Source organism: Natrix helvetica (genome assembly GCF_964273705.1).
Source record: "Natrix helvetica genome assembly, chromosome: 5".
NCBI lineage: Eukaryota > Metazoa > Chordata > Lepidosauria > Squamata > Natricidae > Natrix > Natrix helvetica.
The window spans coordinates 82,054,985-82,073,304 of NC_138551.1; the positions used below are offsets into that span (position 1 = coordinate 82,054,985).

Here is an 18,320-nt window from a genome sequence, read left to right on the forward strand (position 1 = left end):
TCTATTCTTTCTACAATGCCCGTTTATTTTAAAAAGCTTTATCATATCCCATCTCAACTTCATTTATTTTTTTTAACTAAAATCCCTAAAACTTCAACGTAGATCTTTCTGTCTCCAATCCTTTGGCTTGTTCTTTTGTTTGAACTACGGTGCTGGAGAAGACTCCTGCGAGTCCCTTGGACTGCAAGGTGATCAAGTCGGTCAGTCCTAGAGGAGATCAACCATGATTGCCCTTTAGAAGGCCAGATCCTGAAGATGAAGCTCAAATACTTTGGCCACCTAATGAGTAGGAAGGACTCACTGGAGAAGAGCCTAATGCTGGGAGCGATTGAGGGCAAAAGATGATAGAGAATGAGGTGATGGATGGAGTCACCGAAGCAGTAGGCGTGAGCTTAAATGGACTCCAAAGGATGGTAGAAGACAGGAAGGCCTGGAGGAATGTTGTCCATGGGGTCACGATGGAATGGACCTGACTTTGCAACTAACACCAGCAACAATTCCTTTCCAGAGCATTGGTATTTATTCTGGAACACAACTACATGAAATTGCATTCCAACGATGGCACTGAAGACAGTTTTCCATAAAGCATTATGGTAGGTTGGTGGGAGAGCACTTATGGTACTTAATGTGGAAATTTTCCCAGTTTCTGAAGGCAGTGTTTCTAAGGTCACAAAAATGGTCATTTAAATTTTTTAAAGGTTGTTGTGGTATGCAAAAAATAGCAAGTGAAATAGCCCCAGTTTCAGTCATAAAAGCTGCACTTTTACATAGTTGCAAGAAAAGTTCCAGATGCACTTGAAGGTACTACAGAACCCTCACATCCTGGACATAAATTGTTTCAACTTCTACCCTCCAAATGACGCTGTACGGCACTGCACACCAGAACAACAAGACACAAGGACAGCTTTTTCCCAAATGACATCACTCTGCTAAACAACTGATTCCCACAACACTGTCAAATAATTTACTAAGACTGCATTACTATAATTCTTCTCATCCTTCCTAGTACCTATCTCTTCCCATTTATGACTATAACCATGTTGCTTGTCTCTTTACCATTTGTTTTGTTTTTTTCCTATTATGATTTGTTGGCTTATTAGTAACCTATGACTATCACTAAGTGTACTTTATGATTCTTGATGAATCTATTCTATTTTATTTTTCTTTATGTAAACTGAGAGCATATGCGCCAAAGTCAAATTCCTTGTGTGTCCAATCAAACTTGGCTGATAAATAATTCTGTTCTGTTCTGTTCTGTTCTATTCTATTCTTCTATTCTATTCTATTCTATTCTATTCGTTCTCCCTTTTAAAGCCCTACATAGGATTGGACCAGATTATCTGTGGAAGCATCTATGTTTTCTGCCCATCTCATTAGACCTAGCAGAGAGAGCATACTCAGGTCTCCTTGGTGAAACATGCCACTTAGTGGGGACCTTGAAAGTGTGCTTTCCATGTTGTGGCATTTGTGGCACTCTCCCTTCCCCTTCTCCCCCAAGATTGAAATACCTTCAAGAATGCTGTTGTAGATGTGACATTTCACCCAGGTACTTTTAAAGGAGCCCAGTGTTGAGTGTATGAGATATATTGGTAAGTTATTTCCTATACTGCTTCAATGTGATTCTCTTAGTTGACTTTTATTATTGTTGTTTTTATTATTCTGTTTACTGTCTAGAATTCTAGTGATAAATGAGCAGCCATGCATTTGTTGAATGAATGAATGAATGAATGAATGAATGAATGAATAAAATGATAATCTGTTTGTTGCTTCCACATGATACACTACATTTCATGGAGATAATTCTTGAATCCAAATATCTCATTCTTAAATGTTTAGGCTGACTAAGTTTCTAAAGAGTGAAACTGGGATTTATTGGCTTAATCAGACTTACCCTGATTATTTTGAATTTCCTCCTTGAAAATTTTAAATTTATTTCATTCTCGTTTTCCCACTATTGATTGAATAACCATCCCATAAGAAAGCGCATTCTCTTAGAGTGCATTTGGTTTTAATTTCTCTCTGCCCCTGAACAAAATGCTCAAATCAAATTGAAATGCGCAGGTTTGCTCTTGAAATAAAGATGAATAGTGAAGATTTTAAAAGCTTGTCTTCTAAAAACATTCTATAAAGTTCTTTTAAAAATAGATTAATTTTTTAAAAAAATCAGCGGGATGGAGCTTTGCTTCAAAACCTAGATGCTTCAGGGCTTCATCAGATCACTGAAAAATACAATATATATCCCGGGGCCCCTAAACCCAAAGAAAGATAATGAAATAAGGGAAGTGATTGAACAGCAGACAGAAGCTGCAGGCGTGGCCAGAGGGCAAAAGCTCTTTTGAATTACTTAGTAGTTCTTTCAGTTATGGTATACAAATATACAACGTGGCTGCTTTTCTGGAGAGAATAGAATTGTACAGATTACGCTGTCAGATGGAGAAACTCTTGAATATATCTGTTCATTCCCTAAGTGTAATAAAACACTAGTTTTTTTAAAAAAGGTATTTTGAAATGTCTTAGAGGGTTTTTTTCAGCCAAAAAACAAAAGAACAAGCATTTATGAGTTGAAATATCACCATGGTATTACACAGGGAGAAGATAACACTGTTTGTGAAGTTGGCAGAAAGGGAAGAAACACGATCTGAAAACATATGGGCATTGTCATCAGAGTGTTTTTTTTTGCCAGGCACATAATAAAATCTCAATTATACAGATACTTTATCACATTGTGAAACTGGCTTACAGCAGGAATTCAAAGACATGACAAGACCAAAGCAGTTGCTTTCCTGCCAATAAGAATTGAGTCATCTACAATTCTGCATCCAGAAAATTCTTCCTATCCAGGAACAAAAGACTGTCTGTCCCAGAGTCTCTGTCTCCTTCCTTGTAGGCAGCAAGCAGTCCCAGAACATCGCAGTTCTGGAGCGGCTTGCTATGCTGCCACTGAAGGAGTTCTTTGCATGCCAGGGCTCTGGGTGCCTCTGAGCTTCAGTACCTCAGCAGCCCTAGCAACTCAAACCTGGTCCAGACCACACCAGCACCACAGCAAAAGACTTCAGTCTAGATACCTTTGTTGCCCTGCATTCTAAGACTCCTGCTGCCCTGTACTGTGCCACCCCAGCTGACCTTCACCCTGTAATGCTCCCACCATTGATGTGAGTGCTTGGCCTGGCCTAACAGAACAGGAAGAAACTTTATTTTGCTCATTAACCAATAAATGTACATTCAATTTAAAAAAAAAAGAATCACACACTGTTGTTATTCCCTAACAACAGGAACTATTGGCAACTATTTATGGGTGAAGCTTATACATAATCTAGTAAAATTTTGCTGTCTTTAGAGAAATAAACTTATCTCGATTGCTTATCGGTTAAGGCAAAATTATCAGAGTGCACCAGAAATTTAAATGAAGGAAGAGCACACAACTGTGTCAAACATCCTTGTAGAACCGGCAAAAGAGGAGAACACGGAGCTGTTGACTCTATTGTACCCATATCATACGGGCATATTGGGTTTCATATAAGGCTTTTCTACATTTTCCTGCATGCAGGACAGTTTTAGGGAGACCTACTTCTTCTTTGCCTTTTTTCTTTCCTTTCTCTTTTCCTGTCCCTTCTTGTATGCTCAAATGGAAAAGGGGAAACATTTCTCCTTTTGTTTTGTTGGCCCTCTGCCAGTGAAAATGAGCCCCATTTTAGCTGCAATGGCCTCCTGCAGCCCTCTGCCAGTAAAAACAGTGCCGCGCATGGTCCCCGCTGGCCCCGTTTTCAGCCGGCAGCCTCCTGCATCCCTCTGCCAATGAAAACAGAGCCTCTGTTTTTACTTGTCTGCCAATATTAGAGAGATAGATGGCCTGGTCCTTCACAAGGCAGATGCTGACCAAGGGTTGGGGGTGGTGGTGGGGAAGGCTCATGTGATCAACAACAGCATGGCAAGGGGCCAGGCCAAACATGCTTTGTCAGCAGCGGGAGCAAGAGGACAGTGAAATCAGCTGAGGATGGCAAAATGTAAGGTGGCAGGGGTCCTGGTGTACAGGGAGCCAAAAGGGCAGAAATGAAGGGGTTAAGTGTATGTCACAATTGCAGGACAAACCAGATAGAAAATACAATCAAATGAGTAATACTACTTTATTGTAAAGTTCCACCGATAGACTTTTTGCAAGATAGAAAGTACATTTCCCTTTCTCTTTTACAGGTATAGAAAGTAGAAAATATCTCTTCTGAGCCTCCTGCTCTGCTCACTATCATGGACTATATTGTCTCTTATCATTGGTCACTGTCTCTTTATCCAGTCTCCAAAGGTCTTTCCCACATACCATTATAGTGGTAGGGGGAGTTGAAGTGCCCCTGTGGTTGTAAGTGTAGGGGACTTTCCAAGTCCTCACATTTTGATCACATGACTGCAGGGGTGCTGCAATGGCTGTTAACTCCTGGGACTGGACATAAGTACATTCATTCAGGACTAATGTAACTTATCTAGTTACTGAACAAATGGTCATAACTCAAGGACCTGTATTACTAGTACTAATTACGTTTTATAAAGTCCAGAAACAGCTAAAGAGATGTCATTGCAGTAACAGACTCAAGCTCAACCCGTCCAAGACTGAGTGGCTGTGGCTACCGGCGCCCCGGTTCAACCAGCTTACTCCATCACTGGCCATTGGGGGCGAACATCTGGCCCCGTGGATCAGGTACGCAATTTGGGCGTCCTTCTAGATACCCGGCTGTCAATGGACGACCATGTGACAGCCGTGGCCAGGGGGGCGTTTCACCAGGTTCGCCTGGTGCGCCAATTGCGTCCCCTATTGAACCGGAGTGCCCTTCGCACAGTCACTCATGCCCTTGTGACGTCCCGGCTAGACTACTGCAACGCTCTCTACATGGGGCTCCCCTTGAGATGCACCCGAAGGCTGCAGTTGGTTCAGAATGCGGCCGCGCGGGTAGTTTCGGGAGTCTTTAGATACTCCCACGTAACACCTCTCCTGCGCGAGCTACACTGGCTGCCTGTGGCTTTTCGGGTGCGTTTCAAGGTGTTGATTATCATCTTCAAAGCGCTCCATGGCATAGGACCTAGCTATTTGCGGGATCGTATCCTGCCCCATACATCCCTTCGGCCGATTCGCTCACACAGAGAGGGACTCCTCCGGGTGCCGTCCACTAGGCTGTGCCAGCGGGTGACGCCCAGGGGAAGGGCCTTCTCTGTGATGGGCCCAACCCTCTGGAATGACCTTCCCCTTGACATTAGAATGACTACGGCCCTCCGCTCCTTCCGCCGGAAACTCAAAACCCACCTGTTTCATCTAGCCGGCCTGGCCTAATTCCAGCTTTCCCACCTCAGTTTGTATTTTTAAATTCTATGGTTTGGTTTTAAGGTTTAAGTTTTTAATTCTTATAAATTTGTACAGGGGATATTTAATTCAATTTTAGTTATGTATATTATCGAGTGTATGGTTTTTTAAATTTGTACCTGTACACCGCCCCGAGTCCCTTCGGGGAGAGGGGGCGGTCTAGAAGTTTAATAAATTAAATTAAATTAAATTAAATTAATTGCAATAGTGCAGCATGCATACCGGGCATGTATGTGAACATTTCCCATGGAAATTCATAAAAAAGTGTGATTAAAAGGCACTGATGAGGCTGCACTACAAGCAATTTTTACAAACATTTCACAAAATCACCTTCAGTACAATTTATTCTGTGCACATTATGAGTTTATGATTTGCAAACATATCTCTTATAAGAGGTACAGCTAATTAGCCGTCTGTGGCAAGATTACCCTCATCCAAGCAAATTTATTTGGCCATCAGCAGCTCAACCAAATAGCAATCAAGGTATGGTAAACAAAAACAAAATTATTATTTCATTTATAAGGCAAATGAGAAATCGACAGCTGTTCTTTTTCTTTCAGCTTCTGGGATATAGCAACATCTATTCTTATTTTTCTGTTATGTTGTTTGAGTCCTCCCACCCTTCTTAATAAGTACCATAACCTTCTTAACTCCACTAGGTAAAGGTCAAGGTTCCCCTCGCATTTATGTGCTAGTCATTCCTGACTCTAGGGGGCGGTGCTCATCTCCGTTTCAAAGCCGAAGAGCCAGCGCTGTCTGAAGATGTCTCCATGGTATGTGGCCGGTATGACTAAGCACTGAAGGCGCATGGAACATTGCTACCTTCCCACTAAAGGTGGTCCCTATTTTTCTGCTTGCATTTTTACATGCTTTTGAACTGCTAGGTTGGCAGAAGCTGGGACAAGTAATGGGAGCTCACTCTGTTATGGGGTGCTAGGGATTCAAACCGCCAAACTGCCGACCTTTCTGATCAACAATTTCAGCATCTTAGTCATTGAACCACTGTGTTCCTCTTAACTCCATGACTACTGCTAATTTTATTAAATTTTATTAAATGTTCAGAATATTAATAGCTAATAAGTTGGATGCTATTAAAATTGTTTAATACAAATAATGCTTGCTTTCAAGCTTATGGGAAGATTTATTTTTTCACATTTCAACTCAATTTCTAAATGAGTTTCCTTGTATCATATAAACAAAAATGTAATATTGGTTAACCTTGTATTCTTGGAAATGTCTTTATTTGCTGTACAATAGATTCAAGGTCCAGAGCTCTACAATTTCTTTCAGGATTAATTCTGGCTACCTAATGAAATGAAAATTACCTAAGAATAATAAGCTTGAATAGACAGTGGACATAATATACATATTTTTTCTTGCCCCTTAGTAAAATTGATCTTGCTTAGTATTTGATAGATTTACTTTTTATACCATGAATTTATGACATCAATAATATTATTACATCTACACAGAACTCACAATATACTTACTACTTGCATTTATAGTCATAAATGCAAGTAGGAAATCAAATAATTCAAAAACGTTGTATTATAGGCTGTTCACAGAAATTAGACACAAATGAAAGCCTACATTTGGAAACCATTGTTCACTCATAAAACAACCATTAATGAGGATCCTTCAAAGGTGCATCACATTTATATCATTTATAATCAGATTATTTTATTTTTATGTCTTAGACTAGGGAGGGAAATAGTGCCCTGGAACCACATATGTTCTCAACTTTCTCTCTTCCTACTAGAGCCATGATGACGAATCTATGACATGCATGACCGAAGTGCCACATGGAGCCATGTCACCTGGCATGTACGTCGTAGCCCAGTCCTCTTCCGGGGTTTTTGGCCTGCATGCATATGTAACAATCAGCTGGTCTTTGTGCATGCAGCAGTGCTGGAAATTGGAAGAGCTGGTCTTCTGTTTTCTGGCATGATCCTGCACGGCCAGCTGATCGGCGCATGCGTGGCAGTAACCGGAAGACTTGCTGATGCATTGGAAACCAAAGGTACATTTTCCAGCATGCACATGCCTCCTGGGTAGCTCCTCTTCCTGTCACAGCCCAATAGATACAGATTATCTAGGAACATTCTAGAGTGTGGCTACCTTGAGCCATTTCCTCCTACTACTATCCAGTTCTGGACATGCAGTTTCTTGCTATGGGCCACTCTCTGGGGTAGGTTGCCTCTTCCCTGGGAAGTTGTGATGCTATTACCAACATTCCTTTCTACTTCTCATTCAACTACACATTTCATCATAGTAATTTTATCTCTATGGTCTTCTCACCATACTTAATATGTACTCTGTCTTTCTTAACTCTGCTATTACTGCTCAGAACATTAAGAGCTAATGAATTGGGTGTTCTTAAAAAGTTTAAGAAATTTAAGGAACAGAGATGTTATAGGGCCAGAGAAAAACTTTTAACAACTGCCCTAAAATCGTATTATGATCGATCATAAACTTTTTTCCTAGTATATACCAGAACACTTGCTGGCTTTCTCAAGGACTTAATTGTCCCTTTAACATTTAACATTAAAGTGATAATAGTATTTGGATAACAATATCCAAATGGGGATTTGAGTGCAGCTCTGACAGGATACAAACAGATCTTTGAAGGTTGTTCCTTATTTCAATGCTTTGAAATCCAACCATTAAGGCAGACATAGCCACAACACCCTTAAATATTTGTTACTGGCTTACTAAAATGAAATCATTGGTTATTTGCTTTTAGTTTAGTAAAGCTAAAGAAAAATATACACAGCTTGCACCAATATGATTACCCAATTCGTAGTATATTTAGTAATTAAGTCCACAAGTAAGAGTCAGTTTGCTTATAGGTGACTTGAAATGAGTTCCGACACTGTCATTTGTAATGAAAGTTTAAGGTCTAGTCCATTGCATGACTCAAATCATTTATGCCGTTTGATTTAAAAAAAAATACCAATTTGAATATGACCAAAAAATATAAATCTACTTGATAGAATGCTTACTTACATCCACCACTTGGGACACCTACTATGGCTACAATTTCACATATTTTAGAAGAGCTCAATGGAATTTCTTTCACAGTAAAAAAAAAAAAAAAGCTTACGAGAAGAAATGTGCATGTCCTATTTTCACTACTCACTTAAAAAATAAATAAATCCTGAACTAGAAGTTTAATTGTTAGATATTAACACAAGCTACTGTGGTTTCCACTCCAGTCCTCTGTTCAGGTGGGAACAGAGGTTTAACTGCTGCTGGATTGTACATACTTGACTGTTGTAATAAAGAGCTGTTGTTGCATTAAACTTGAGTCTGCCCTCTCATTGCCCTATCTAACATTGGCGACAAGGGTGGGATCGAGAGGCAGATAAGGCGAAGAACAAACAACGAGTCAATCCAGCAAGTGAATCCAGCATCGGCGTGGCATCGAGCAACCATTTTGAGTGGCAAACTCAAATCGCCTCAAATGAAAATGGCCATGCAAGCCCCACCAACTCTGTACGACCCAGTGGCCGAACAATGGGAATCCTACATGCTGAGGTTCAAATGCTTCCTCGAGACAAATGACCTCATGGGGGTTCCAGACTCCCGGAAGAAAAACCTCTTCCTGGGCTACTGCGGCCGAGAGGTCTTCGAAATGGCAAAAGACCTATCGGAGCCAACTCCGATCCAAGCGGTTACATGGGCGGCCTTGCAACAGACTTTAAAAATGCATTATGCGCCCAAGCCTTCAAGGCACATTCGCCGCCATGAATTCAACATGCGGAACCAGAAGGAAGGAGAGTCCATTAACCAGTATGTTGCAGCCCTGCGAAAGGAAGCGACATACTGTGACTTCCGTGACCTGGACTACCAAATCCTAGACCGCCTGATCTGCGGAGTGCGAGACATCAGCCTGCAGAGATGTCTGCTAGCAAAATCAAACATGCCTCTGCAGATCGCACTCGACGAAGCCAGAGCGTTCGAATCGGCCAACAAGTCCATGGAAGCCTTGCAGCGCCAGCACAACGCACCACAGACCACACAGAAACAGGTGCACGTCCACCACGAGGCCGCAGACCGAGAAACCTCCTACAGCGAAGACGATGACAGCTACCGCATGCACAGTAGCCGCACAAAGCCGGCACAAAAATTCAACTCACGCTTGCCGCCCTGCGCAAGCTGCGGAGGAGACCATGCCCGGTCTACTTGCTGATTCCGGGACGCAACCAGTCAGTGTTGCGACAAAAAGGGGCACATTGCAAAAGTGTGCCGGAGCGAAGTCCCTGCCACCACGTGGCAGCCAAAGTCAAACCGCCAACAGAGGACCAACCCAGGAGCCTGGAGGAAATACCAAGGGTGCCCAGAAAGAGGCCAGAGAGAGTACCCAGAGAGAGAACCAAGAGTAACCTATCAAACCACGATAGGGCAAGTCCGCACAAGGCGGCCAAAAAAGCTGAAAGCCACTGTCCTCATTGAGGATGCTCCCTGTGAGCTTGAAGTTAACACTGGATCGTCCCTCACGATCATCTCCTGGTCGACCCTGAAGCAAGCCATTCCGAGCCTGAAAAAATGGCAGCTTCGCACGCCAGACATCATGCTGTGCGACTACCAGGGGAACCAAGTCCCCATCGTGTGCCAAGGCACCTTCCGGGTCCAGTTCAAGGGCATCAACACCAAGCTTCCCGTGACTGTGGCCAGCGCACTGCTCCAGAGCCTCCTGGGGCTAGACTGGTTCGAAGCCCTGGGTTGGAAGTCACCGGGATCAATGCTATGTGGACGGCGGTGCCGAGGTGATTTTTAATGAGTTCGAAGACGTCTTCAGCTCTGGTCTCGGTAAGTATGTGGGGACGCCAATTTCTTTTAACTTGGACCCCAACATCGTGCCTATCAGGCTAAAACCCAGGAGAGTGCCTTTCGCTCTCTCCCCTAAAATCGATAGGGAAATTGACAAACTGGTGAGCAAGGTGATCCTAGAACCAGTCGACCATGCTCGTTGGGAGACCCTTATAGTGACCCTGGTCAAGCCGGACGGGCCAGTCCGCAACTGCACAGACTAAAAATGCACAATTAATCATGCGCTGCCACAAAGCGCCTACCCTGTGCCCATTGTACAGCACTTACTACATTTGCTAGGACCAGGATTTTTTTTTGTTAAATTAGATATGGTGCAGGCATACCAGCCGTTGCCTGTAGATGGCACCACAGCAGAGGCTCAAACCATTGTGACACACAGGGGTGCATTCAAATGCAACCGCCTGCAATTTGGAGTTAGTATCACCCCTGGACTGTTCCAAAGCATCATGGAACGGATACTAGGAGTCGTCCCCTATTTTGATGACATTTTGGTATTGGCTGCAAACGAGGCACAACTTTTTAAAATAGTTAGGGCTATCTTGACCAGAATTCGCGAAAAAGGCCTCCAACTTAAAAAAGAAAAATGCAAAATTAATGTGCCCAGGGTAGAATTCCTGGGGTACATGATTGATGGCTCTGGGATCTACCCGACATCCCAAAAAGTAAAAGCAATCCCTACACCTCGCAATCAGGCCGAGCTGCAAGCTTTCCTCAGGCTCCTTAACTTCTACAGCGTCTTTCTCAAACAGAAAGCTACAGTCGCTGAGCCTTTGCATCGCCTCCTGTCTAAAAATGCCAAATGGTCCTGGGGCTGAGCCGAGGCCACCGCATTCGCCGGGGTGAAATGCCTGCTCACTGCTGACTCCCTGCTGGTCCAGTACAGCCAAACCCTGCCGCTAGTTCTAACATGCGACGCTTCTCCTTTTGGCGTCAGCACTGTCCTCAGCCACCGCATGCTCAACGGCGCAGAAGCCCCCATTGCCTTCTACTCGCGAACCTTGTCTCCTGTTGAACGGAACTATAGCCAACTGGACAGAGAGGCTTTGGCTGCAGTAGCGGGAGTCAAGCGGTTTCACGAGTACCTTTACGGCTGTAATTTCGAACTTGTGATGTACCACAAACCGTTATTGGGGCTACTGGCTGGGGACTGACCTACCCGGGTTTCCTTGTCCCCACGCATGACCAGGTGGACTGTTTTCCTGGCTGCCTACTCCTACCAGCTCATCCACTGCCCTGGTTCCACGTTGGGACATGCCGACGGGTTAAGCCGCTGTCCCCTACCTGAACTGTTGGCCAACCCCACTCCTGAGACACCAGTCCTTCTTATTGAGTGCCTGGACTCCAGACCTGTCTCTTCCACTGACGTTGCCTGTTTTTCCACCAAGGATGCTGTTATTAAGCAGGTTCTTCACTGGGTGTGGAGGGGGTGGTCCAAGGGGCCTGTTGGGGACGATTTTAAAATGTTTTTTGCTAAACGCGATGAGCTGTTGGTAATCAAAAGTTGTTTACTGTGGGGGGACCGGGTGGTTGTTCCAAGCAAACTGTGAAAGGCAGTATTGGAGGCATTACATGGGGGCATCCTGGCATCATCAGGATGAAGTCCTTGGCTAGGAACTACGTCTGGTGGCCTAACATGGACAGGGAGATAGAAGAGTGGGTGGCCACCTGCACTCTATGTCAGGAATCCAGACCAGTTCCCCCAGATGCATCCACTAAGGAGTGGAAGCGTCCTCAAGCACCCTGGTCTAGGGTGCACATTGACTTCGCTGGCCCTGTTCATGGCCAAATGTTCCTTATAGTTGTGGACGCGTACTCAAAATGGTTAGAGGTAGCCCTGATGACTTCTACCATGGCAGAGGCTGTCATCAAGGTGCTACGGAGACTTTTCTCCATGCACGGCCTGCCCGACGTCCTGGTCTAAGACAATGGGCCCCAATTCACGGCCATGCAATTCGAGACCTACTTAGCTAGCCAGGGAATTCGGCATGCCCTAGTCGCGCCATTCCATCCGGCCTCAAATGGACAGGCGGAACGAATGGTGCGATCAGCAAAAGAGGGCCTCGCCAGAATGGGCCCGGGTGATTGGCAAACACGGGTTGATCACTATTTGCTAATCCAACACATTACGCCAAGCCCCACTATGGGAAGAAGCCCCTCCAAGCTTCTCATGGATCGCCACCTAAGGTCCCACTTAGACCGGCTACACCCAAACTACTCTGCCACATCGCCCCCAGACTCCACAAGCAAGATTAGGAACTTTAGCATAGGGGATTCAGTATACGCCCACAACTATGCCGGGGGGACTCTGTGGATTCCTGCTACGGTGATAGGCATCACTGGGCCTCGCTCTTACTTACTAGAGCTAGAGGACGGTAGAAATTGGAGGAGGCACATTGAACAACTCCGGGGTCGCCTCTCCCACTCCAACCTTGGGGTACCAGACGAAACTCTGAAACCAAACGACCAAGGCCATACCCAAAAGGAGCAAACATTCACTCCTTTCACAGACAACTCAAACCCGAAATATCTGGTTGACTTATCTGAGTTTGTTGCAGGCCCACAGTGAGCTCCATGCAAGCAAACCCAAGGAACTCCAGCCTGGGGTAAGTTCCAGCAGGTTCCACAGAGCGGAGCTGGAGAGCAAACAGGTCCGTCTGACCTGCCTGAAGAGCCGGTTCCAAATGAACTGTGCAGGTCTGGTAGGGCAAAACAAAGACCCGCCTACCTCAAGGACTATGTAACCAATTGGAACATCCCGACCAAGAGGGGAGGGATGTTAGATATTAACACAAGCTACTGTGGTTTCCACTCCAGTCCTCTGTTCAGGTGGGAACAGAGATTTAATATGATTGGTTGAGAAATCTGACAGCTCCCTATAAAAGGAGAGCTGCCAGGCCTAACTGCTGCTGGATTGTACATACTTGACTGTTGTAATAAAGAGCTGTTGTTGCGTTAAACCCGAGTCTGCCTTCTCATTGCCCTATCTAACATTAATATAAAAGAAGAATCGAGTGAAGCCAACTTACATCTCTGTCCAGAACTCGTCCAGTACTGTTAAGATAAAGCCTCTGGTTGATAGGATCTAAAATGACCCAGTAGTCTGTGTTATCCTTTAATGTGAGTTCAATAGTGGGATCAGGTCCTCCTGCTGTTCCTTTGATCAACATGCTGTCTACCAAGATTGTGCCTGAAACAGAAAACAGGGAAGGCACATCTATAAGTGAAATACAATTTTGAGAAGATACAACATCAAATCTATAATTGCCATGCGCTACACTGACCTGTGATGAGTTTACCTGCTTAAAATATAGTCAACTATCATCAATAACTTAACATAACCCTCCCCGCCAGAAACGGCCACATCAAAGCCATATATATTAAAGACAGAAAACAAACACAAGGAGTAATAGCATTTATTCAATATACCCAGCAAGAGAACCTTATTCACTGAAGTATAAACTAAGATAGTGGCCCCCAACTTTTTGGGCACCAGAGACTGGTTCTGTGGAAAGAGGTTTTTCTGCGGACCAGAGAGGGTACATGGTTTCACGTGCTACCTGCCTTCTGCAAATCGTCTTTGCTTATTTGCGTGGCCCAGTTTCTGGCATGCCACAGCCCAGTGTCTGATCCCTGAACTAAGAGGTTTGAGATCAAACATAGAAGGGAACTGCAGCATCAACAAACTGCTCCCTTCCCTAGGTTATAATTTCATTTAGATTGGTGCATGCTTATTCTTTCTAGTTATTTGATGCACAAAATATTGCAAACTGCAAATACACAGCTCTTATTAAACTTTGCCCAAAGACATATTCTCTTCAGCTGAAATGCGTCATTTAAATTAAAAGAAACAACATTTTTGCACCTTTGTTTTAGAGTAATTCTTGCAGGTTGATTTCCCAAGCTAAAAAATTGATTGGCCCACAATCTGCCATTGAGATTCCATGTGTTGTGTAAGTAACGAGCATGGTTCATTTGGATTTGGATAGCATGATATCAAGATGATTGATATAGGTAGACAGACAGACAGACAGACCAGGGATGGGTTCCACCAGTCACTATTGCCAGTTTGCTCGTGGCCGCGCCCCGTGCGTGTGCATGCACAGTGCAATAAAAAATGCTGTAGCACTCAGAAGCAATAAACAAGATAGTGGCGCCTATGGCGCTGCTGGGAGAACCAGTTTGGAGGCCTAGCAGACCTGTATCGCTGCTGGTTCCAGTGACCCAGGCCGCCAAACCACTACCAGTTCGGCCAAACTGGGCCAAACCGGTAGGAATCCACCACTGAGACAGACTCACACATACAGCATTAGGTTGAATGGAGGATTCTTGTTAGTTTCTGAAGTTATTTGTTTGTTTGCAGACATTTAATTCCCCAAATAGGTAAAAACATAATTGCAACATCATCATCACACTGATGATGTTACCTAATCAGGTAATATAGTATCTGCAAGCAAGCAAGCAAGCAATCTCAGAAACCAACAGGGATTCCACAGCATAATACTGGGTTTCTCAACCTCGATAATTTTAATATGTGTGGACTTCATTTCTCAGAGTTCTGGGTGTGAAAGTCCAAACATCTGAACTTTGCTAAGGTTGGGAAACATTGGCACAGGACAGGGGTATCAAACTCAATTTCGTTGAAGGCTGCATCAGGGCTGTGGTTGACCTCAGGGGACCACCCAGGCATAGCTGACTGGGTGGGCGTGGCCAGCTTGATGCCACTCCCCAAACTGCTGGCATATTTCCTCTTTGCATTGGGCAGACTGGGCCAAAGCCATGCTGGCCTGATCTTTCGTCTTCATACCACAATGGCCCCGTGGGCTGGATCCGACCATATTGCGGGCTGGATCCGGCCATAGGCTTTGAGTTTGACACCCCTGGCATACAATATACAATAGTTGAATTTCTGGGTTCATGGGAGGAGGAGGGGAGAGTGAGAGAGAGTGTGACAAGTGATCTGCCTCCTTTTCTGCCATTCAAATTAAAGGGCTGGTCTTTTAGATTTGATTGAATCTCTATGTCAGGTGGATTCAAACCTTTGGCTTGCCTGGATCACTTCTGAGTGAAGAGAAATTATCTTGGGCTGCATATAAAGTACATAATATAGTTAATGTACAAAAACAAGAAACTTCCTTTATTTTTTATATTTTTATTATCTTTATATTAATATATAATATATAATAAAATTATATTAACTGTCTACAGCTGAATGCAGCCCATGGGCTACAGGTGTTGGCCACATCTGCTCTACCCCTTTTCATTTATAATTCAAGCTTTTTGGATATAAAGCTTGAAACGTGGCTGGGAAAAAAGTTAAGAATAATCTTGTCACTGACTGCAGTCTTCAAGAAAATTGGGAATGGAGCAGTAGTGAAATTCATTTTTTTTTACTACCACGTCTCTGGGCGTGGCTTGGTGGGCATGGCAGGGGAAGGATACTGCATAATCCCCATTCCCACCCCATTCCTGGGGGAAGGATATTGCAAAATCTCCATTCCCACCCCACTCTGGAGCCAGCCAGAGGTGGCATTTGCCAGTTCTCTGAACTACTCAAAATTTCCGCTACTGGTTCTCCAGAACCTGTCAGAATTTCACCCCTGGGATGGAGGTGATCTATAATTTCAAATCAATATTCACTATTCAGCAACTACTTTGGTTCTGATTTACTTTTACCATGTTGGATCATGCCCTTAACCATATTCAGAGAGCATTTATCTATCACAAGAGTTGGTTTCAGTTCCTTATTCCTCTGGTATTAATCACAAATGCACATAATTCTCCTGCCACTTACTGTACCTAAACATTTTAAGGCTGTCCTTTAGCTAACCACCTTGCTATTACACTTCTGAACTTCAAGTCCACGTGTCAGCTTTTTGGGGAAGAAATGCCTTCCTTTCATTCCTTTTATATTTTGAACATTTCTTTTAGCTGCACGGAGCCAGTTTTGTCCTTCAGCTAAAATGCCAGTTTGATAACCTATTCCTTCTACATATGAAAGCGGGAGATAAGATTTTGATGTGGCATACATATATTTCATCCTACCAAGCAAACACAAAGCAGACAGCTGTGATGTGAACCCCAGGTTGATAACTAATTTCTCACTGGAGTTATAATCTGAACCGCACAAGTGCAGAAAGGACAAGAGTATTAGTTTCGCCTACTGGCTCCCTTTGGCATAGCCAAAGAAGAAACTCAAGTCTTTCTAACACTTGTCATCTATTTCTGCCTGGACAGAAAGATCACCTGGGGTGGTTGTTCAAGACCATGAAAAGAATTAGGGCAGAGGTTAAGCACAACAAGCAGCTGAGATTCACCAGACAAAACAGAGGGAATTAAAGAGGAAATAAAACAATTCTGTCCTTGTCACTTCTTTTTAACATTCACAAAAAGAGTACAGGGTTCTTCGCTTGTATACTGACAACACGGTGATCATTATTACATTTACTTATCTTACTGTTATATATTATTTCTCATCCGGCACAGTAGCCAGCGATGTCTGCAGGAGGGAAGGGGTGTCAAAAATCAACAAAGAATTCTTGACTAGCATTGATGATGTTACCTAGTTTGGTAATGAAAGGTCTGCAAGAAAACAACCAAGCTCAGAGAGCACCCAAAGACCTCTTGGCATCAAAATCTGCGACATGGTGTATATGGCATAACTGAAGTCCTAAGTCATAAACCAATGTGTTGACATTTACATACAAAAAGGGCAGGAGTTCAATTGTGATGCTGTCTCTGCTGACTTGCAGTTTTTGAGACACACACACACACACACCAATGCCCATGATTGTAGAACAGTGTCTTCTTTTGGAGATAAAGGACAGATAAACACATGACACTTCCTGAGTCACCCTGTTGCTTCTCATCTCTGGCATTTCACCTCTAAAGTATCATTCCGCAGGATCCAATATTAGTCGGGACCAAAGGTGTATTCTTCCAAACTTTTGGGCCTGTTCTAGAGCCCATTGTCAGGGAACTTAATTTCTCTTTCTCTCTCTCTAGGATATGTGCACTGGGCTGTTTTATTTATATGACATCAGCAGTTTATAGTTACTGAATACACCCAGTCTTCGGCAACACATTTTTTGTTTCTATATCCCAGACAGAAACTATATTGCCTCCACAATTTTTTCTTGACAAGCATGGAGGTAGTTTGCCATTGCTTCTGCCTCTTCCTCTTCCTCTTCTTTGCTTAGTCTACAGTTTAAATCTTCTCCAAAGGTGTTCAACCTTATCTGACAAATACTTATCTGACAAGATCCTGCTTAGCTTCTAAGCTGAAACGTGCCATACAATGGATACATCACTTAGAAAAGCAACACAATGTACTGTTGTTTGGTAGGACTGTGAAATGGTTCTGAATCACTTTGGAAGAGAATTTCTGGAATGACAATGCAGGCATTCTTGGGCTTTTAAATGAATGCTAAATATATGCTTCTTTGCACTCCTGCACTCCGAAGGACTTCTGAACTTAATCTGAAACCTTACAGTTTTACTGTTGGCACAGCTGCCCCCTTTATACTCCGTGAGAAGAAGCAGGATTGCAGTCTTTATCTTTTCTTTTTTTAAAACAAAAATTAAGTTATAGAAGCAAAATGAGAAAGCACTACCCCTGTGTCACTGCGTTAATTGTTTGCTAGCTAAACTGAATAGTTACTGAAGAGTTACTGCGCAGGTCATAGGCCCTTATCAGCAATGATTTACTGCGCATGCTTAACACGTTTCATATACATCACACATTCCAGAGACTTTTTTCTTTTTGATCTTTGTTTGTCTGCCAAGAAGGTAGACGATAATTTGCTCTTACCAATAGGTAACAATTAGATAGATTTGTTTATTTGTTTATTTGTTTATTTTCATATTAAAAGTTTGTTTTAATTAGAACTTGTTACTGGATCTTACTTTCGCTTTCTTGAAGATATGCTGTTTGTAAAAGCCGTCGGTCTAAGACCTCATTAGCTCAGGGTGAAATTTCGCCTGACACCATGTTTCCCCAAAAATAAGACCGGGTCTAATTTTTCCCTCCAAAAGAAGCATTAGATCTTATTTTCAGGGTGTCTTCCACTGTCTCACCACGCAACAACCCCGGCCAGCAAGAGCCTGTGTAGCAAGGAATGGCTTCTGATGGTGAAATGGAGGTTGG

General features: G+C 43.4%; 1 protein-coding gene across 6 annotated transcripts in view; it reads right to left on the bottom strand.

Moving 5' to 3' along the window:
- The window catches only part of PCDH15 (protocadherin related 15), a gene marked incomplete at its 3' end in the record, with an annotated part of 825,229 nt that overhangs the window by 358,113 nt on the left and 448,796 nt on the right, over nt 1-18,320 (bottom strand). For all 6 annotated transcript variants that reach the window (XM_081954012.1, XM_081954014.1, XM_081954013.1 and 3 more), the window contains one exon: nt 13,204-13,364. In XM_081954012.1, the coding sequence (XP_081810138.1) occupies nt 13,204-13,364 (161 nt within the window). The remainder of the gene's footprint in view (nt 1-13,203; nt 13,365-18,320) is intronic.